Here is a 23,247-nt window from a genome sequence, read left to right on the forward strand (position 1 = left end):
TGACACAAAGGGGTTTACAATCCAGGGACAGGGTGATCCGTCACCCATAGTGACGGCTAGTACCGTCACATCTCTTCCCCCCCCAAAGGTAGACTAATCCAGGTACTAGACCTCCAACTGGTCTGTGCCTGAATTAGTCGGTAACAAGTCCCAAAGAGTCAATGTCTGTTTGCCTGGATAATTCGTCGGCGTTGCCGTTTTGCTTCCCAGGGCAGTAGTGGATGGTAAAGTCAAAAGGCTGCAGCGCCAAACTCCAGTATCTTCTGGCCCATAGTCTGTCGGTAGGAGGCTTGCGCACAGTCCCCTCCAAAACACACAGTGACAGTGGGTTCTGTCACATTTCTCCCCTTTTAAAAACAGACTAACGAGGTTCCTGACCCTCAAATGGTCTGGACCTGTGTTAGTCACAAACTTCCACCCCAGGCAACCAGGAAAAGTAAAAGTACGACTCTGGCGCTGGGGAGCAACACCGCACATAGGGTCTCCCATGAATAAAAACAGCCTCTGCAGAGTGGGAACAGCTGTCTGCACTCCTCTGATCCAGGGCAGGGTTGCAGATATTGGGGGGAGCTGAATAATCCTCTGCCCTGATGCCAGCGCTTCCGCTGGTAGGGAATGTAGGCTGGTAGGGCTATGCATTTGGGGAGAAAAAGGTACTTGCTTTTCTCCTGGTGTAGTTACCAGCCACTGAGAAGGTATCTTGCAGGGACTGTCTCCCGGATTCTTCATCTCTGGTTCTGATGCTGGGCAGAGACCATCAGCGCTCTGTCCTGTAGCCAGCGCTTCTGCTGGGGGGATGAACATTGGGGTAGTGTCCAATTGTTGGGGAGGGAGAATTGCTTCCTCTACTCCCGGTGGGGGTATCTGCTGTTGGGAAAACAGCTCACGCAGATCCTCTCTCAGACTCTCCGGATCCAACTCTTTTTCTGATGCTGGGCAGATGCCAGGGGCACTCTGCCCTGTAGCCAATGCTTCTGCTGGGGCACCAGATGAGATACTCTGGACTTGCTGCTGATCACCATTTCCCAGCCTTCCAGCGCCTGTCTCAACTCCCCCTTCTGAGACCTTCATGCTATTAGCTTGTCTCGCTGCCTGGTGGACCTCCGGTGCGTTCCGGCATTCTAGCGCTCGCAGTGCCCTCTGTATCATCGCTGCTTCTTCCATTGCAGTTAGTACGGGAAAACGCAGGGTCACCCCTGGCCCCATTTGCTTCTCATCTTCGTGACTGTCTGCTATTTCTCTCGGACAGTCCCAGGCAATGGGAGCCATGCCAGGCTGCTGATCACCGTCAAACAGCCGCTTGTAGGCAATCTCGAGCTCCCATTCCTGCTCAACCAGGAACTCCAATTCCTCCAGGTCACACGCCTCGTCGGGGAGGTCCAGCACCTCATCTCGGAAATCCAGAATGTGTTCCAGCCGCCACTCCTCATCGCTCCCAAAGTCTGGGTCTCCGTACATTTTTTGATGGAGCAGCCCCACGCCGCCATAGCCAACGCCTTCTGTCGGGCTGCCATCTGCTGTACCTGGCCACAGTTGAGCCGCGAACCACCGGAGGGCTCTGTAGCTGGCGTCCAGCCTCATTTCCTCCTGGACCAATCTTCCGAGCTCCGTCTTCCCTTCATCTCGCGGTCGTTCCCTCAGGAACACCTCTCGCGCACGGTACTGCTTCCGGTACGTCTCTGTGGAGGAGGGAAGGATCTTCCCCTGATGGTGCCGCTCGTGGCTTAGCGCCTCATGCCAGAGTTGCCGGCGGATCACATCCTCCCAGCCGAGCATGGTGTGCTCTGTCGCTGGTCCCCGATGGTGCTTCCGCATGCCTTGCAGCCTCCTCCCGAACTCCGCTCTCATGCTGGCTGGTCCCCGTATCACTCCTCGGCAGCTGCCCAGATCTTGAATCCTGGTGGTGGTTTGGATGTCCTGGACTGCAGGAGACATCCCACCGCTGCCAACCAATGTAACGGATCTTTGTACCCCAGCTGGGCACATCCGCCGAATCTGTGTCTCCTGTCCTCCAAACGCACCCACAGCCTGCGGAGAAGCCATATCCAGCCCTTAACCCCTCAATCACGAGACAATCCACACAGGTGTTGAGGGTTAGCCATGCAGAGCTTAAACTGTTTATTACATTCCAAGACAACAGTTTTACACACAGTTAGGGAAACTCCCCTTAGCCTTTCCACAGAAGGGGGGGAAGGGAACCAACCAATGAGAACTGAACATTTGTACATTTGAAACATGCAGTCTTAATACACACCCCCTGCGGAGAAATGTCTCCAACTCAGACCATTGTCTGCCATGAATCCACACACTTAGACACAGAAACAGGAGGGGGGGGGATGGGTTGTAACATTACATTACATTAACTCAATGCCATGAGTCAGTTGTTCAGAGGATGAATAAAGGGGAAATAAAATGCAATGTCCCAAACTCATAAGAAAATGACACAAAGGGGTTTACAATCCAGGGACAGGGTGATCCGTCACCCATAGTGACGGCTAGTACCGTCACACCCATAATTTCCGAAAGGCCAACAAGCCTCTGTGTCCACAGTGAAAAGTGATGGTCACGGACATGGTGCACCCTCTGCAGGCGGGGCGCGCTTGTCCTTTTTTTCCGGTGCTGGCTTTGTTATTGAGCCACAACATGCAGAAGAGTTGGTGGAGTGGATAACTAAGCTGTCCTCATCCTCTGTCACCCAGGCTCACACTAGTTTGCCTTCCACCACAGCTGCCAAAGTGGCCTATTTCACAGCATTACCCACCAGCAGTACCAGCCAGCCATACCAGCCAGCATTTCCCACCAGCTGTACCCACCAGCAGTACCAGCCAGCTGTACCCACCAGCAGTACCAGCCAGCTGTACCCACCAGCAATACCAGCCAGCAGAACCCACCAGCAGTACCAGCCAGCCATACCAGCCAGCATTTCCCACCAGCAGTATGAGCCAGCATTTCCCACCAGCAGTACCAGTCAGCAGTAACCACCAGCAGTACCAGCCAGCTGTACCCACCAGCAGTACCAGCCAACAGTACCCACCAGCAATACCAGCTAGCATTTCCCACCAGCAGTACCAGGCAGCTGTACCAGCCAGCTGAACCCACCAGCAGTACCAGCCAGCAGTATCCACCAGCAGTACCAGCCAGCATTTCCCACCAGCAGTACCAGGCAGCCAGCAGTACCCATCAGCAGTACCAGCCAGCAGTACCCACCAGCAGTACCAGCCAGCCATACTAGCCAGCATTTCCCACCAGCAGTACCTGCCACCATTACCCACCAGCAGTACCAGTCAGCAGTAACAACCAGTAGTACCAGCCAGCTGTACCCACCAGCAGTACCAGCCAGCAGTACCCACCAGCAATACCAGCTAGCATTTCCCACCAGCAGTACCAGCCAGCAGTACCAGCCAGCTGAACCCACCAGCAGTAGCAGCCAGCAGTATCCACCAGCGGTACAAACCAGCATTTCCCACCAGCAGTAACCACCAGCAGTACCAGCCAGCTGTACCCACCAGCAGTACCAGCCAGCAGTACCCACAGCAGTACCAGCCAGCAGTAGCAGCCAGCTGAACCCACCAGCAGTACCAGTCAGCAGAATCCACCAGCAGTACCAGCCAGCATTTCCCACCAGCAGTACCAGCCAGCTGTACCCACCAGCAGTACCCGCCAGCAGTACCAGCCACAATTCCCACCAGCAGTACCAGTCAGCAGTACCCAACAGCAGTACCAGCCAGCTGTACCCACCAGCAGTATGAGCCAGCATTTCCCACCAACAGTACCAGTCAGCAGTAACCACCAGCAGTAACAGCCAGCTGTACCCACCAGCAGTACCAGCCAACAGTACCAGCCAGCTGAACCCACCAGCAGTACCAGCCAGCAGTATCCACCAGCAGTACCAGCCAGCAGTATCCACCAGCAGTACCAGCCAGCAGTACCCACCAGCAGTACCAGCCAGCAGTACCAGCCAGCCAGCAAAGAGTCGACTGCACTCTAGACTGACAGACGCAAACCTGGAAAACCAGTTGCGAGTAGCAACATCATCAATACCAGCTAATATCACACACCTCGCCAAAGAGAAGCAGTTCTAGCCGTCACATTAGGGGTGAGTTAATTAAATGTATGAACAAATATAACAGGCTAAATTTTAAGTTGATAATTTCATACGGCCCCTGAATGATGCTAAATATCCAAACGGCCCTTGGTAGAAAAAAGGTTTCCCACCCCTGGTCTAAATGCTAGCTTGGCCAAATTGCTAGCACTACAACTGCTGCCTTTTCATCTGGTAGACTCTGCCCCCTTTTGTGAAATTGCGGAATGTGCTGTACCCCAGTGGCAGGTTCCAAAAATAAATTTCTTTGCACGTAAGGCCATTCCAGCTCTGTACCATCATGTGGAATTCAATGTTTTGGCCTCGTTGGACAGAGCGGTCAGCAGGAAGGTTCACATTACTGCTGACTCTTGAACCAGCAGGCATGGTCAGGGATGTTACATTTTCTTCATGGCGCACTGGGTAACTCTGCTGGCAGCTGGGAAGGATGCCAGGACAGGTTTCAGGGCTGGAGCTTGTTCTGCCACCACACCTCCAAAAAGCTAGTGGTGATTCTGCCACATCTATCTGCTCCACCCCCTCCTCTTCTTCTTCCTCTATGGCCTCTTCTGATGAATTGTCCTCTGAACCAGCAGTGCACCCTAAGCTTTTAAATGACTACGCAAGCAGTCAGGCTAAAAGATGTCATGCAGTGCTTCAGTTGGTCTATCTAGGGGACAGGAGCCACACTGGGGCAGGAATTCTGTCAGCTCTGCAAGGGCAGGCTGAGAGGTGGTTGACGCCACGGCACCTGGAGCCAGGAATGGATCAATGCGACAATGGCACCAATATTCTCTCCGCCCTCCGACAGGGACAGTTGCTAATGAGACGCATGACTATGACATCATCTATTGGCGCTTGTGGGGTATATATTCTATGATTGTTTGGTTGTGCATGCTGATGGCCAAGGATATTATGCATACTTTATAGATATGTTCGTGTATTGCACTTTGCTCTTTCATTGAGTTAGGCATTTTGTTATTTGGCATTTTTACCCTATATGTCCATCGTTACCTATTGGTGGTGCCCTGAGTCTGGCTTGTCTATAGGTGGATAGCTATAGACCCGCTCTATAAGAACGACATGGTATAAATTTCTCTTGATAAGGAAGGTAGGGTGGTGGCGCTGCCTAAAATTAGAAAATGCTAAGAAATATATATAGTGCAATAGAATATCAGTGATAAAAACTCAATATGCAGAAGTGTTTAACATATAAAGTGACAAGTGCATATAAATGTGATTCGATGAGAATCTGTGGAAGAATCAAAAATAAAACAGATATAATAAATATAATAATGGTGCAAATCTAAAAGTGCATATCAAAAAAAGTGCTGGAGTGCATATGGAACCTCCCAACTATACCACACACCGTGGTATTGAGGTGCAATAAAGTGCCAATCAAATATAAAATACAACGGATATATTCATAAACAGTCCAATGTAAGTTAAATGTCTCTATGCCACATGCAGTGACTAAATGCAAAGTGTAAAATTCCAAAAAATAGATAATAGGTGACAACACTCTGATAATAGCTGTAAGGAGTGACCCCGTGCTGGACGGTGAGGTGCTGGGTGATCCTTCTGGTAAAAAAACTCACTCACCAGAAACACCCACCCCACACAGGGGTATAAGGCGGGTGTGTAAAAGTATCCAGCGACCAGAGATTCTCGGTATCTCCCCTACTCCTGGATAAGGGCGTCCTGGAAGTGGTCTAGGAGATCCTGTGGTAATGGCGGGTCTTACTGAGCTCCTATAGGCAGGTAATGGTCCGGGATGTCCGCAGGGAATCACTCATAATAGTGTACCAGGGAATAATAAATAGACAAGGCACATAGTGTGATACCGTCTGGGTAATTTAATAAGGCAAAAATAGAGAGGTACTCGCATAACAGGAGAAAATACAGGCATGTAATCGTGAGTCTGGAGCGCGATGCGGTCCAAGCCTCGATCTCGATCGTGAGAAACCGGAAGTGACGCGACACGCTGTACGCGTTTCGTAATAGATACGTCTTCAGCAGCGTCGAATATATCCGTTGTATTTTATATTTGATTGGCACTTTATTGCACCTCAATACCACGGTGTGTGGTATAGTTGGGAGGTTCCATATGCACTCCAGCACTTTTTTTGATATGCACTTTTAGATTTGCACCATTATTATATTTATTATATCTGTTTTATTTTTGATTCTTTCAAAGATTCTCATCGAATCACATTTATATGCACTTGTCACTTTATATGTTAAACACTTCTGCATATTGAGTTTTTATCACTGATATTCTATTGCACTATATATATTTCTTAGCATTTTCTAATTTTAGACAGCGCCACCACCCTACCTTCCTTATTCTATATTTTTAGTCTCCGGATTAATATCCAGGGAGGCTGCAGCCTATATCTCATATCTTTTTTACATCTTCTTCACACATTATATATATATCATATCTTAAACTACCTTTACATATTTCCCATTTGCACATATATTTTTGTACACATCTTTTTGCCTTATATCCAGATAGACCATTAGCGCGGAGTTCTATACCTTTCAAATTTCTCTTGATACCTTCTACGAGCTGCTCTATACATTCGTATACAACTTTTTTGTCTCTTTGTTTCAAGTTGTCTTTATAGCCGGCATAGAATCTATCTGCCATACTACATATATAATCCCTCTATATGCTACATGGATCTTGCATCAACTGGCCATTCTCTCAGGCTTTCAGGGCATAATGATGTATCTCTATCGCCAAGATTAAATATCCTGAGGAAGCAGACTTGCAAAATGCGTCGTCCTCTTAAATGTTTTGAACAGAGATATAACTGTATATTGTATACACACATCATGAGAGCACTGTTCATGGTTTTAATTTCGTTTTTTTAAATTGCTTTGTTCGTAAATAAAATATTTTTTTCAATTTTTATAGTTATACACGGCTTATTATTATTCTGATACCAGTAAAGTCCGTATTCCCGTCCCTCATTTTTTTCCCCACTGTTTCTTCTCCGACAGGGACACTTGACACATGTTCCATGCTTGGCACATGTCCTGAATTTGGTGGTGCAGCATTTCTTGAACAGGTACCCAGGCTTACAAGATCTTCTACGGCAGACCAGAAAAGTCTGTGGCCATTTCTGGCAGTCCTACAATGCCAGTGCTTGGCTGGCTGACATTCAACGGGAATTCAACCTGCCCACCAACCACCTCATTTGTGACATACCCACAGGTGCAGCAGCAGATGGCCATCAATGAGTACCTGTGTGAGTATGGCGCAAGGACAGGCTCAGGGGAGCTTGGCTTCTTTTTTCCATGCCATAGACTGCTGATAAAGAATGCATGCACTTACCTGTCACCATTTGAGGAGGCCACAAGAATGGCGAGCCACGACGAGGCATGCATCAGTGACACTGTCCCTCTAGTCTTCCTGCTGGAGCACATGCTTTGTGAAATCATGGACAGGGCATTTGAGGCAAAAAAGTGGGAGGAAGAGGAGGACTTCTTTTCCTCACAAGGCCCCCTTTATGCAGATACCATTCCTGCGGGGCCACAAAACACACAGGAGGAAGAGGAGGAGGAGGGGGATTGTGGCAGCATGGATGTAGAGGATAACGTAAAGCAGTCTTCAAGGGAATGGTTTTCATTCCCCTGAAACCCCAGGAGTTGTATGTGGCTGGGGGGGGGTTGCTCCTGACAATGTCATCCTTAGTGACCCAGAGGCCTCAGAATCTCATGCCTCCTCAAACTAACGCTGCATGGGCTCCCTGATGCTGCAAAGCCTGTGAAAAGGACCCGGGGATTCATGGTATCACGGAGAGGGACCATTACCGGTTGGCAACCCTTCTTGATCCACGTTACAAGGGTAAAGTTGCAGAGCTCATCCTGCCTTTGTAGAGGGAGCAGAGGATGAAATATCTTGAGGACGACTTGAATAAAAATTTGTGTAACAGCTTTCCAGACACTGAGAGGTTACCATTTCCTGGACAACGTGTTTCTGAGGCTTTGTTCGATCAAAAGAGCAGTGGTGGAGAAGGAGGCCGGCTGACGGATGCCTTTAAACAATTCATTAGTCCCAGGGCTGTTAGGTTTAGCAACCAACGGCAGCATCTGCAGCATACGGTGCAGGATTATCTAGGGGCAAGAGCAGACTTGGAGACTTTTCCAACTGAGCATTCACTGGGCTACTGGGTCTTGAGGATGGACCACTGGTTAGAACTTGCTCAATTTGCAATCGAGCTAATGGCCTGTCCTGCTTCCAGTGTGCTTTCCGAACGGATATTCAGTGCTGCTGGAGGTTTTGTGATGGATAAAAGAGTGCGTCTGTTCACAGACTCTGTTGATGAGCTGACATTTATCAAAATGAATCAGTCCTGAATCAACAGCAGCTATCAAGCCCCTGATGCTGATTTAACTGATTGAATTTGCTAGGGATCTGGGATCCCTTGAAGACTGCCTATGCTATCCTATTCCTGAATCTTGATTATGCTAGCTTCCAACAATGTTTTTGGCTTACGGCACCACCAACACCCAAGGCCCAATTTTTCTGCACCTGTATCACAGGTGCATGTAATTTCAGTTTTTTTCCCCTAATTTTTAACAGCAGGGCCTGTTCCTATGCCCAGCAAGAGTAACTGTGAGGGGGTACAGTGTTCAGGCACCACCAACACCCAAGGCCCAATTTTTCTGCACCTGTATGACAAGTACATGTCATTTCAATTTTTGTTTTTAAATTTTTAACAGCAGGTGCATTTAGTTTCAATTTTTTAGAAGATATGTCTCCCGCGCTGTCGTGGGTGTGGATGTGTAATAAGTGTGTATTCGTAAGGTGCGAGGCTGCTGCTCACACTTATAAGCTTATCCTTAGCTTTGGAATGGTTAATAATGAGGGTGATATTGCTGCACTGCCTCTCTTTAGGTAAGGCTTACTTTAGACAAACATGATGTGAACACATAAAAAACTTATCAAAGCTTATATGGGTAAAATAATACAAAGTGCAATTGCTGGAAATATGTGATAAATTATTACTTTCAATTTTTGTTTCTAATTTTTAACAGCAGGGCCCGTTCCTGCGCCCAGCAAGAGTAGCTGTGAGGGGTTACAGTGTTCAGGCACCGCCAACACTCAAGCCCCAATTTTTCTGCACCTGTAGGGTAGGACAGGTGCATGCAATTTCAATTTTTGTTTCTAATTTTTAACAGCAGGGCCCGTTCCTGCACCCAACAAGAATAACTGTGAGGGTTTACAGTGTTCAGGCACCACAGGGATGGGTGAACAGTTTGGGCCGAGAATAAGTTTGGCCATAACATTGCCCATTCAGGTACTCGCCTAAAAACTGAACTTTCTCTGCAGTTAGCGGGATGTTCGCCCACTGAGCGCACAGTCAATATGTCACGAACAGGGGTCAGGCTCGAAGACCAGTTGCTATAGCAGTGGAAGCTCACACAGGAACCAGCAGTACATTACAGTCACGAGCAAGTTTAAATTACATTTTTTCCTATAGAAATGTCAGTATTGCTGCAGCAGGCTACATACATCGTACAAATGCACCATTTTACAGGCACATTAAGGGGACCCCCCAGGCACAATATTTAAAGGAATTTTTCATTTTTATTGTTTCACGTTAAGCATCATTAAAATCACTGCTCGCTTAAAAACGATTGTTTTCAAAACATTTCTTTGCATTGATACATGTCCCCACCAGGGCAGTACCCGGGTCCCCATACTCTTTTTTTTTTTTTTTGGCAATAACTTGCTAATAAAACTTTTAAAATGGGGACTTTTGATTTTTCATGTTCGTGTCCCATAGACTTTAATAGGGTTTGAATGTTCGCTAGAACTTTTCCCCTGTTCGAGATGTTCTGGTGCAAACCGAATTGGGGGGTGTTCGGCCCATCACTACTTGTCACTGTCCACATAGTAACAAGTTTTTCCTGCTGTTAGTTTATGTGTGAGTTTATGTGGTTGTAAAGGCCAAAGTAGGGACTGTTTGATTTTTTTTTCAGCAAACTCCTTTTTTGATATGTTGTGAGTATTTAAATATCCTCCAAATACCTTCTACAGCCATATTGTATGTAGCTGCTTGTTGTGCATTGATATTTTATTTGTTTCTACATTTTATAAGTTCTTATGGCACTTCCAGTGCTGCCTTTTATGTTTGCATTAATTTAGGGCAAAACAATTTTTTTTTCCATTTTGGATAGAGAAAGAGAAGGTTATAACCCCTGGTGTTTTTTGTTATTTTGGTCCCATTGAGGAGACTTCTCTTCACTTCCTGTCCATAGCCAAAACAGGAAGTGAAAGGACATCTCTCCAAAGTGAGGTTATCACCAGGGCCACCAGAACTAGTATCCCCATAGGAAGATTTCCCCTTGGGTTGTTCCTATGACAACCCAAAATTGTTGATCCCTCCACTCTATCCAAAACTAGGAAAAAGTTTTGCCTTTTGTTATACTTACAGTGGTACTTAAGTCTTGGATTTAAAAAAGTCTTGGATCAAAAATCCATGCAATGGACGTGCAATGTCTCTTCTGGAAAAAAAATAAATAAACCTATTTGCCTGCTTGCAGTCTTCTTTAGAATGTACACCAATTTGCACAGGCAAGTATCAAGTGTCGTGATGACTGCTCTCCTGCGCATGCACAGGAGTGACCTCATCCCGCACCGACCAGTGAATATGGCTACATCCTGACACCCTGTAGAAGCCAAGTAGAAGATGCCACTGGAGAGGAACCTCAGATTGCTGAAGGAGAGGTAAGTATTGTGGACTTCAATTCTGCTTAAATGGTTCTGGTGCTTTCCCTTTCTGGTGTTATAAATTATTGATTGTTTATTGATGGCGGTATCTTCTGATCTTACTTTGTATAATATGTTGTGAGTGAAAGCCTACCAATGTGTTTACAAAAAAGCAATGAGTGTGTTGACCATAATCCCCAAAAAAGAGAGTGTTTTAAAATATCTGCCACTGTGTTATATTTGCAGAGAGAGGAATTACACAATGCAAATGACCCAAGAGTTTCTCGAGTACCATCCCAATGGAGACAGTGGTGCTGGGCCTATATCTGACAACTACATGTTCACTCCAAATGGATCAGCCCTTCCAGTGGCAAAGTCGGTAGGACTGGAAATTATCACAGGGAAACTGGTGACTGAAATCAGACAGTTTTTTTACAGGTAATATGGTGGACATGTTAGATTATTAACTATTAGCTAGAAGAGTTTGATTTTATATATATATATATACAGGAAAATATGAAACCAGTGTAATATACTGCACTGTACAAAGCATATAGAACTATTCACATCACATGTGATGTACAAATACAAGCTTCAGAAAATACATCTACTACTTTTTCCTCTTTGAAATGAAAAGAATTTGACTAGCTGCCATGTACAGTCTAGATATTTCTTTATTTTAAAGAAGAGTGGATCAATGTGCTGGTTCAAGATCTGTGGGGATTGGGCAGATATTCACAAAAATCAGTTGTCCTGTTGCTGATCCGCTAAAACTTTAATTCCTTAAGTCCTTTAATTGTTCAATTTTTTAAAACAATACAATTTTTATAAATTAAAAAAAAACATATTTGATACAACTGGTCTACCTAAACTGGTCTACCTATGTGTAATTGAACCATGCAGCACCCAGCTTGGGTGCTTTCATCAAGATATAACTTCCTCCAGTCTGCCCCCAGGAACCAGGTAATATAGCAGAATATTGAAAATGGGGGATTTGTATTCTCCTAGAGGGTAAAGCTTTCCAGTGATACAAAGAAGTGGTTAGTATAAGACAAGTAAGCCAGGTAACGATGGCTAAAATGCATGTTTTTTTTGGTTTATATTAATTAAAAAAGAGAGCCAGTACAAATACAGTTATAGCTCTTATGAAAACCACAGTATATAAAAATTACAGTGTCCCAACCCCCAAGTGTGATGTAATCCACACAAAACAGACAACAATGAACATAAAACAAAAAGTCACTATATAGCATCCGGACGCAGTTAGTTTTGTGGAATATGTAAGTCTGCACAGCATAGCCGTATATGTGTAACAAAAATATCACGAGTCTATGCTGACTGCATATTGCACTTAGCCCTAGTGTGGTCTAACATTGACAGTAGGGAAATGCTGTTTCCATGATATATTGAGGCCACTCATTGTGTGTAGCATGCAAGTTCATCTGTTAGAATCAGTTCCTTGGTGAACGTGTATAAATTCAATGAGTGACGTCTCACTCAGATAATGACCAATGACAGGAGCATCACAATGATGAGATGTACACTGAGTGTGGGGAGCAAGGGGAGAGTAGATTAAAGTGCTGAAAGAGTGGCATCCGATGGGTATATCTTAGGATGTAATCATCAACGGGGACATGCTGATAGATAGTGGGAACTATCTTAGTGGAGAGCAAGTTGATCTTGCCACACCCAACCCCATGCTGGGATTACATAGTTATATAGTTAGGTTAAAAAAAGACACAACTCCATCTGGTTCAACCAATAAAAAAACAAAAAAAAACAGTAACAAAAACCCAACCATACAATCCCATATACACAATCATATAGGAAGGTGAAAAACCCCAGCAAAGCATTATCCAATTTGCTACAGCAGGGGGGAAAAAATTCCTTCCTGATCCCCCGAGAGGCAATTGGATATTCCCTGGATCAACTTTACCTATAAATATTAGTACCCATTTATATTATGTGCACCCAGGAAAGAATCCAGGCCTTTTTTAAAGCAATCTAGTAAACTAGCCAGAACCACCTGTGGAGGGAGTCTATTCCACATTTTCACAGCTCTTACAGTAAAGAAACCTTTCCGTATTTGGAGACTAAATCTGTTTTCCTCTAGCCGTAAAGAGTGCCCCCTTGTCCTCTGTGTTGACCTTAAAGTGAATAATTCAACACCAAGTTCACTATATGGAACCATTATGTATTTATACAGGTTGATCATATCCCCCTTAATCTCCTCTTCTCAATAGAGAATACATGTAGTTCCTCTAATCTGTCCTCATAGCTGAGCTCCTCCATGCCTCTTATCAGTTTGGTTGCCCTTCTCTGCACTTTCTCCAGTTCCCCAATATCCTTTTTAAGAACTGGTGCCCAAAACGGAACTGCATATTCCAGATGAGGTCTTACTAATGATTTGTACAGGGGCAAAATGATATCTCTCTCTGGAGTCCGTGCCTCTGTTAATACAAGAAAGGACTTTGCTTGCTTTGGAAACTGCAGCTTGGCATTGCATGCTATTATTAAGGTTAGGATCTACCAGAACACCCAGATCCTTCTCTGCTATGGATTCCTCCAGTTATACTCCCCCTAGTATGTATGATGCATGCATATGTTTAGCCCCCAAGTGCATAACTTCACTATTATCAACATTAAACCTCATTTGCCACATAGTTGACCATTGAAACAGTGCACTAAGGTCAGCTTGTAAGTTGGAGACATCCTGTAAGGAAGTTATTCCACTGCAAAGCTTGGTGTCAACTGCAAAAACTGAAATGGTACTTTTAATCCCAGACCCTATATCATTTATAAAGATATTAAAAAGTAAGGGTCCCAACACTGAACCTTGGGGTACACCACTGATAACCTTAGACCAATCTATACATGTTCACCAAGGAACTGATTCTAACAGATGAACATGCATGCTACACACAGAGTGGCCTCAATAAATCATGGAAATGGCATTTCCCTACTGCCATTAATGTTAAGCCACACTAGGGCTAAATCTTGGTTCACACTACGGCGATCCGACTTAGGGGGCGACCTGTGAAGTCGCGTGCACCGCGACTTCGGCAAGACTTGCACGGACTTCATAAAATTAATGTCTATGCAAGTCGCTCCAGGTCGCCCCGAAGTAGTACAGGACCCTTTTTCGAAGTCGGAGCGACTTGTGTTCCTATTAGAACCGTTCCTGTACTACACTATGGGACACGACGGTGCGTGACTTGTCAGGCTGACCAAGTCGCCTGACAAGTCGGACTAGTGTGAATGGAGACTTAGTGCAATATGCAGTCAGCATTTTTGTTACACATTCCACATACCTCACTGCGTCCGGACGCTATATAGTGACTTTTTGTTTTATGTTCATTGTTGTATGTTTTGTGCGGATTACACCACATTTGATAGTTGGGACACTGTACTTTTGATATACTGTAGTTTCATAAGAGTTTTATACCTGTATTTGTACTGGCTCTCTTTTTTAATTAATATAATCCAATAAATCTATGCACCTTTGCAATCATTACCTGTCTAACTTGTCTTATACTAACCACTTCTTTGTATCACTGAAGGGCTTTACCCTCTAGAAGAATACAAATCCCCCTTTTTCTGTATGCATCTCTGGTTATTAGACAAGTACCCTATTGGTGAAATGGTATGCTTATGATGTTGATTTATCCCCCCCCCCTTTGGTCTTTTGCTTTATCTAATATAGCAGAATACTGCATAGCACCCAGGAATCTAGCCCACACTATCTTAGGTGCTCTGAAACTGGAACTCACTTTATTGAAAACTCACACAGAATTTATATACTACACAACTTCAGGTAGGGCCTGATCACTGTAACGATACAAACTGTAAATATAATTAACATATCTAAGGAACAGCCAACGTACATATAATTCTAATCCACCTCTAGCAAGTAATAGCTGACAGTGATCTAATTAACCCCTAAACTAATCAACGTAAACACATCACATCCCCCAATAATTCAATAAGTTAAAGTATACACAATATTAATCAACTTCTCAAGAGATGATCAGACGGACAGAAACAATAGGTGACTCCATTTACAATGGGCATGCACACCTAGGAAGCACACAATGGGACAAAGACACTTAACACATAACACCTTAAACAGATAATATCAAGAGACCCCAGAACCAGGTTGCTTTGAGCTAATGATATGAACATCTGCTCTGAGTATCACAATCTTAAGCAGTCATTTCTAGTTTTGGGCATAGAGACCCCAAATATGTATATGGGTCCTCCAATTACCAGAGTCTGTGTTTTGGAGAGACATCAACTTGAATCAGAAACAAGACCACTCCAAGGGTCCCCCAGGCATACACCTCCCAAAGTGTAGTGTTCCCTTAAAAGCCAGGGACCATAGTCAGTAGATAAGATGCCACCCTGCAGTCCTCTGCAAAAGCCCCTGTCCTGGTTTGGTCTGCCACATCATGTTAATATTTATTTTGTTTTATTATGGAATATATTGTGAAAGCTCAGACAATTATTAACTTCAGCATGCTCTGTGAGTTTAAAATAAAGAATTTACAAAAAAAGAAGGGGGGGGGGTGGCCCTTCCACTCCACATATAAGAGCATGGTCTACTAGAGGCTTCTGCAGTACCAGTGTTACTAGAGTGTTGTGTCTTGAGGTATCCTTTTGGTAGTCCTATTTCAGCAAATTTAAAAAATGTTTTGTTCAACATTTAATGAAAATAAATTGTCTTAATTTTTCTAGGCAAAGTCTTAGTTTATTATAAAGTGATTTATTGTATTAACCAAAAATGGGGTTCCAAGGAGTATTTTTCACTCTCATTTTAAAGAATCTGATTGGTTACTTGAACACCAACTCTTTTTTGTTCATGCTTTTCTCCCTCCTAAGGCCTAATTTAATAAGCAAACCTTAGGAGTTGTTTGTGTGGTTTCCTTTTCTTATCTTCTTTTTGTATACACTGCTCTATTTAAAAAGTCAAAATAAGGAGACACTGAACATTAATGCCCTATTGTGGATATCAAGAAAATGTATACACTGCTCAGGTGAATCTGCTCCAGCAATCAGTCGTGGGTGCCTGGCCCCCAGCTCGCCACTGTAAACAATGCAATTTCGAAGAGGAAACGGCCGCACACCACAGGGAAGCTTGAATGAAGCAAAAATCTTTTACTGGCACATATCCAAGTACAAGGTACAACAGGAAAAATGTAGACACGTTTCACACGGACTCAGCATGCTAGTTCGTGTGAAACGCGTTTACATTTTTCCTGTTGTACCTTGTGCTTGAAAATATGCCAGTAAACAAGATTTTTGCTTCATTCAAGCTTCCCTGTGGTCTGCGGCTGTTTCCTCTCCTAAGTTCCCCTTTTGTGGAGATGGAGCAAGATATTATGCTACGCCTGTGAGCTTGTCATTGCAGCAATGTGCCTCACACAGCACAGGTTTCCCTCTATACTGTATAAACAGTAACTCACCCTAGCTCCACCGCACTGTGGGAAAATAAAGAGCTAAGTGTCGGTGCTCAGGCTGAACGTCCAAACCAAATGTAATATGAATAAAGCCGGCACACAAAAAGTCTTCTTCCAAGTAAAATGCTTTATTCCAACATGGATAGCGGTGACAACATGACAGATGCGTTTCGGCTTTACGCCTTCCTCATAGCATGTACATGTACAATAAAATCAAACTTATATAATGTGAAAACTGCTCCTAAAACTAGGGGCGGTGCATACTTAATTGCAATTAACATCAATACATAACACCAGTGGTGTGTTCAAGTCGGTCAAGGATCAAGGAAGGTGTCCCATAGGAAAACAAACATTAAATGCCAGTCCACACTAATGGGATGACAGACACCGCATGCGACTCGGAGCGCACCGCTCCTACAATCACACGCTAAGTCTGTGCGACACAAACTCAGCCACACTGATTGCATGGGCGAATCAGAGTCGCATCGAACATGCACATGCCCTAATTTAGGTTTGCAGCAGAATCTGATTGCATGGTGGTTCACACCAGTGCGATCCGACTCGTGTGTGAACTGTCAGCTCGCACCATGACAAGCGAGCTATCCCAGGGGCGTAGTAAATAAAGCATTGACACCCCCAGCGATTCGCATACGGCAGTGCGAATCGCCATGAAAATTCAATGTGACGCAGGAACCCGCAGTATGTTTGCAGGGCTCCCACATCGCACAAGTGTGGACCGGAACCAACCCTTAATAAACTTCACAATTATTTCAAGAAAAGGTTTATATCCATCCTATTGTTCATTCCACTAGGTGCTCTTGTATTTAGCTTATGTATCCACCACACCTCACGCTGTAGTAAAGTGCGGTGGATATCACCTCCTCTAACTGGTCTTCCAACCTGTTCTAAACCAAAAAAGGAAAAAGAACTAAGGTTACCTCCATGGATTTCTCTGAAATGTTTAGACACACTAGAAATATTTTTGGCATTAATGTTTGATGCATCATTGAAATGTTCAGATATCCTTACTCTTAAATTCCAAATGGTGCATCCAACATACTGCAATTGACAAACACTACATTCTATGATATAAATGACCATTTTAGAGTTGCAGTTAATCTAATGCCTAAGTGAATAAGTCTCTCCTGTAGAAAAGGAGATCACATTTTTACTTTTTTTATGTCTTACACATTGTTTACATGTGAGAAAGCCACATGGATATGATCCCACAGTCTTCAACCAAGAATGAGATGTTCGAGGACTGTGGGAGCCAAAAAGTGAAGGTGATAACATAGTTCCCAAGGTGGGAGCTTTCCTGCTGGAAAAATGACAGCCTTGCTGTAAAATGTTGTACAGTGCGTTATCTGTATACAGAATGGGAAGGCAACGTTTGACTATTTTCATATCTGATCCAGTGTCGGCCCGTGCATAGGGGGCGTCAGGGCGCCGCTCCCCTACCCCTAAAAAAAAGAAAAAAAAAAAAAAGAAAAAAAATTACAAAGCGAACAAATAAAGTTGTAAAAAAAAAAAAAATTGGGTTCGCCGGCCTCTGTGATGGCACTGGTGGCTAGGGGGGGGGGGGGGGGGTTTACGTCCCAGAAGAGGTGCCGATTGGCTGCCTTCTGGGGGCGTAAAGTGGGCGCAAGTCTTTGCGATTGGACACCCCCACTTTCTGATATCCTGGCTGTAATCATCATCCAGGACATCCCATGGCCCCATACTGACCCTGCTGACGTCACGTCGCGTGCGTCAGTCACGCTGCCGCACCGAGTCGGAGACTAGTGGACGGACGGTAACGGCGGGAGACGGGAGTGACGGCGGCACCGGCAGAGAGCGGAGAGGAGACCGGAGTCACCGGACCGGAATCGGATCCATCCGTCCAGACCACCACCGGTAAGTGGTGCAGTTTGCAACACTGCAGTGCTTCTGTTAAAAGTTCTGCCCCTGCTGGGCAGAGAGGACAAAATGGCAGTTGCTCACTTGCTGTTCCTGATGAAGACTTTAAATCCAGCCAGCTGCTATTTTCTCTTCTGGTGCTGAACAGAGGTGGAGCATTTAGAGGCTGCCGGCTGTCACGTCTTTTTCCTGCAAGTCCAGGCACTGTTGCTCCCCCATTAGTTGCTTCAGTCACTTTCTATGCCACCTGATATGCCCTTCTGCCTCCAGGCTCACTGCTTTCATTTTGACAGAACCTGTGGGCACTCTGCAATCATTGGGGTATGATGCTGTGTCACTCTGCAATCATTGGGGTACAATGCTGTGGCACTCTGCAATCATTGGGGTACAATGCTGTGGGCACTCTGCAATCATTGGGGTACGATGCTGTAGCACTCTGCAATCATTGGGGTACAATGCTGTGGGCACTCTGCAATCATTGGGGTGCAATGCTGTGGGCACTCTGCAATCATTGGGGTATAATTCTGGGGCACTCTGCAATCATTGGGGTACAATGCTGTGGGCACTCTGCAATCATTGGGGTACAATGCTGTGGGCACTCTGCAATCATTGGGGTACAATGCTGTGGGCACTCTGCAATCATTGGGGTACAATGCTGTGGGCACTCTGCATTCATTGGGGGACAATGCTGTGGGCACTCTGCAATCATTGGGGTACAATGCTGTGGCACTCTGCAATCATTGGGGTACAATTCTGTGGCACTCTGCAATCATTGGGGTACAATGCTGCGGGCACTCTGCAATCATTGGGGTACAATGCTGTTGCACTCTGCAATCATTGGGGTACAATGCTGTGGGCACTCTGCAATCATTGGGGACAATGCTGTGGGCCCTCTGCAATCATTGGGGACAATGCTGTGGCGCTCTGCATTGAAAGGGGCACGCACGCTGAACTCTGCATTGATGGGGGCACAGCACATTGTTAATTGCATTGAAGGGGGCACTGCACAGTTGCATTGAAGGGGGCACACACGCTGAACTCTGCATTGTGGGGGCATAGCACAGTGTTCATTGCATTGAAGGGGGCACAGCACAGTGTTTATTACATTGAAGGGGGTACAGCACAGTGTTTATTGCATTGAAGGGGTCACAGCACATTGTTCATTGCATTGAAGGGGTCACAGCACATTGTTCATTGCATTGAAGGGGTCGCAGCACAGTGTTTATTGCATTGAAGGGGGGCACAACACAGTGTTTATTGCATTGAAGGGGTCACAGCACACTGTTCATTGCATTGAAGGGGTCACAGCACAGTGTTTATTGCATTGAAGGGGGGCACAGCACAGTGTTTATTGCATTGAAGGGGGGCACAGCACAGTGTTTATTGCATTTAAGGGGGCACAGCACAGTGTTTATTGCATTGAAGGGGGCACAGCACAGTGTTCATTGCATTGAAAGGGGCACGCACGCTGGTCTCTGCATTGAAAGGGGGCATGTACCATCTCCTGTACCATGACCTGTGCCATGCCTATACCATATCTGTGCCATGCCTATACCATCTATTGTACCATCACCTATGCCATGCCTATACCATCACCTGTGCCATGCCTGTACCATGACTTCAAAGTCACGCAATTTTTTACTGCGTTTTTTGGCGCGAAGCAATACCTATTACATTTTTCTTTTTGCGCCCCCCAAACATTTTGAGCACCAGCCGCCACTGATCTGATCATATTGTGCTGAATATGATGTTACAAAATGTATGCCTTTTTTGTTTCGACAAGAATGTTTTCTGTCTTCAAGGACCGGGTTAATTAACATATTATGTTCTTTCTCATTGGCTAATCGATTACCTCTATTTATCAACTCTTCACTATAATTACGTTCTTTTAATCTATCTAATCTTAATATAATTCTGCATTCTTGTAGGTAATCTTTGTCCTGGGAACAATTTCTTTTAGCTCTGGTGAACTCTCCTATGGGTAATGCCCGCACAGTGTGTGGAGGATGGCAGCTATTGGCCAGCAACAATGAGTTCCCAGCACTTTCTTTTCCCTCTATACTGTCTCTTGACTGTTGTTCTGTTTTTTTCCCCTTCAGTGATGTACGTGCAGAAAGCTACAGCTATACAATCATCTCCAGACTCTACAACATCCCTGATGGTTATGATAAGTCTCTGCTGTGCCGGCATATTGAACAGCAGTACAGAGTTGGGCCTTTGGAACTTAACCGGGAAGCAGTAATCAGAACACAAACCAATCTGCTGACCAACAAGAGGATCTATACAGATAACAATGGATACCAAATTCAAATAAGGGATTTCAAAACCTATGACAACAACACAGTGGCCAGGGTATACAGATAAAAAAGCACATAGTTTGTCAGCTTTGTTTACTATATATTTGGTTGCATGCCTATCAGAGAAGAGTACAAAACCTTGGAATTTCAGGGCCATTTTAACAGTTTACAGGACATCCATGTGCAGGATCTTAGTGCTGGTTCACACTTGTGCGATGAGGGAAGGCTGCGAATATGCAGCGTGTTCCCGCATCGCAAATGCACATCTGGCAGTTCACACTGCCATATGCGATACGCAGGGGGTGTCAATTAAATGTTAACGACACCCCCAGTTTGATCGCATATCGCAGTGCGATCTGACAGTTTGCACAGGATCGGATCGCACAAGTGTGAACCACTGTGCGATCCGATCCTGATGCGGCTGGAAAAAAGGGTCATGTGCGAGTTTGGTGCGGATACAGTGCGAATTCAGCCATACAAAGTGTATGGCTGAATTTGCATCCGCACATCCGATCGCATGTAATGAAGGAGCAGTGCGCTCCGAATTACATGCGATCGCCCCACTCGCAATAATGTGAACCGGCCCTTAGATACTGAAAAACATGTGGCTTTCACTGTATTTACCAACACCTGTAAAAAAAAACACCGCTCCCTAAGAGATATTGAGACCCCAACACTTAAACTGATCCTACCCATAACCTTATCAATTAAGAGATATCCATCACCAATATATTGCACTCAATAACTGTATGCAGATAATACATACAGTCAGGTCCATAAATATTAGGACATCAACACAATTCTAATATTTTTGACTCTATATACCACCACAATGGATTTGAAATGAAACAAACAAGATGTGCTTTAACTGCAGACTTTCAGCTTTAATTTGAGGGTATTTACATCCAAATCAGGTGAACGGTGTAGGAATTACAACAGTTTGTATATGTGCCTCACACTTTTTAAGGGACCAAAAGTAATGGGACAGATTAACAATCATAAATCAAACTTTCACATTTTAATACTTGGTTGCAAATCCTTTGCAGTCAATTACAGACTAAAGTCTGGAACGCATAGACATCAGCAGACGCTGGGTTTCATCCCTGGTGATGCTCTGCCAGGCCTCTACTGCAACTGTCTTCAGTTCCTGCTTGTTCTTGGGGCATTTTCCCTTCAGTTTTGTCTTCAGCAAGTGAAATGCATGTTCAGGTCAGGTGATTGACTTGGCCATTGCATAACATTCCACTTCTTTCCCTTAAAAAACTCTTTGGTTGTTTTCGCAGTATGCTTCGAGTCATTGTCCATCTGCACTGTGAAGCATTTGGCTGAATATGAGCAGTAAATATTGCCAGAAACACTTCAGAATTCATCCTGCTGCTTTTGTCAGCAGTCACATTGTCAATAAATACAAGAGAACCAGTTCCATTGGCAGCCATACATGCCCACACCATGACACTACCACCACCATGCTTCACTGATGAGGTGGTATGCTTTGGATCATGAGCAGTTCCTTTCCTTCTCCATACTCTTCTCTTCCCATCACTCTGGTACAAGTTTATCTTGGTCTCATCTGTCCATAGGATGTTGTTCCAGAACTGTGAAGGCTGTTTTAGATGTTGTTTGGCAAACTTTAATCTAGCCTCCCTGTTTTTGAGTCTCACCAATGGTTTACATCTTGTGAGCCCTCTGTATTCACTCTGGTGAAGTCTTCTCTTTATTGTTGACTTTGACACACATACACCTACCTCCTGGAGAGTGTTCTTGATCTGGCCAACTGTTGTGAAGGGTGTTTTCTTCACCAGGGAAAGAATTCTTCAGTCATCCACCACAGTTGTTTTCTGTGGTCTTCTGGGTCTTTTGGTGTTGCTGAGTTCACCGGTGCGTTCTTTCTTTTTAAGGATTTTCCAAACAGTTGATTTGGCCACACCTAACGTTTTTGCTATTTCTCTGATGGGTTTGTTTTGTTTTTTCAGCCTAATGATGGCTTGCTTCAATGATAGTGACAGCTCTTTGGATCTCATATTGAGAGTTGACAGCAACAGATTCCAAATGCAAATAGCACACTTGAAATGAACTCTGGACCTTTTATCTGCTCCTTGTAAATGAGATAATGAGGGAATAACACACAACTAGCCATGGAACAGCTGAGCAACCAATTGTCACATTACTTTTGGTCCCTTAACCTCCCTGGCGGTATGATTATGTCAGGAATTATGTACCAAAAGCGGTACAATTTTTTTCATGGAAATTTGGCGTTATGTATTATAGGCCTACAATTCTTAGTAATTACTGACTTAAACCTGACCAAAACAAGAGTCTAGTAGACATCCCAGATGTGATAAATTTGAAACACAAATGCATGAATTATAATCTAATCAATAATATAATTTTATTATATAATAAATATATATATATATATATATATAATAAAATTATATTATGGATTGGATTATAATTCATGCGTTATATATTATATATATATGTGTGTGTATATATATATATATATATAAATATATATATATGTATGTGTGTGTGTGTGTGTGTGTGTGTATATATATATATATATATATATATATATATATATATATATATATATATATATATATATAAAATATAAATGTGTTTGTGTTTTGTGCAACGTTTGAATTTCCCTCCCAGTTCCGCTCCCATGCAGCATTGCTGCTGCAGGGAACGGAACTAGGAAGTCATCATACCGACGGACGAGCGGCGGGGATCTCGGCTGGCGGTCACAGCAATGAGAGATAATCGCTGGATCGCCAGGAGAAAGTG

General features: G+C 44.4%; 1 protein-coding gene across 1 annotated transcript in view; it reads left to right on the forward strand.

The window, feature by feature from the left end:
* MAN2B2 (mannosidase alpha class 2B member 2) overlaps window positions 1-23,247 on the forward strand; it is a 103,370-nt gene that overhangs the window by 54,305 nt on the left and 25,818 nt on the right. Inside the window, exons 12-13 of the mRNA XM_082260272.1 lie at window positions 11,055-11,246; window positions 20,260-20,512. Of these exons, the coding sequence (XP_082116398.1) occupies window positions 11,055-11,246; window positions 20,260-20,512 (445 nt within the window). The remainder of the gene's footprint in view (window positions 1-11,054; window positions 11,247-20,259; window positions 20,513-23,247) is intronic.

Source organism: Pelophylax lessonae (assembly GCF_965119305.1).
Source record: "Pelophylax lessonae genome assembly, chromosome: 1".
Classification (NCBI taxonomy): Eukaryota; Metazoa; Chordata; class Amphibia; order Anura; family Ranidae; genus Pelophylax; species Pelophylax lessonae.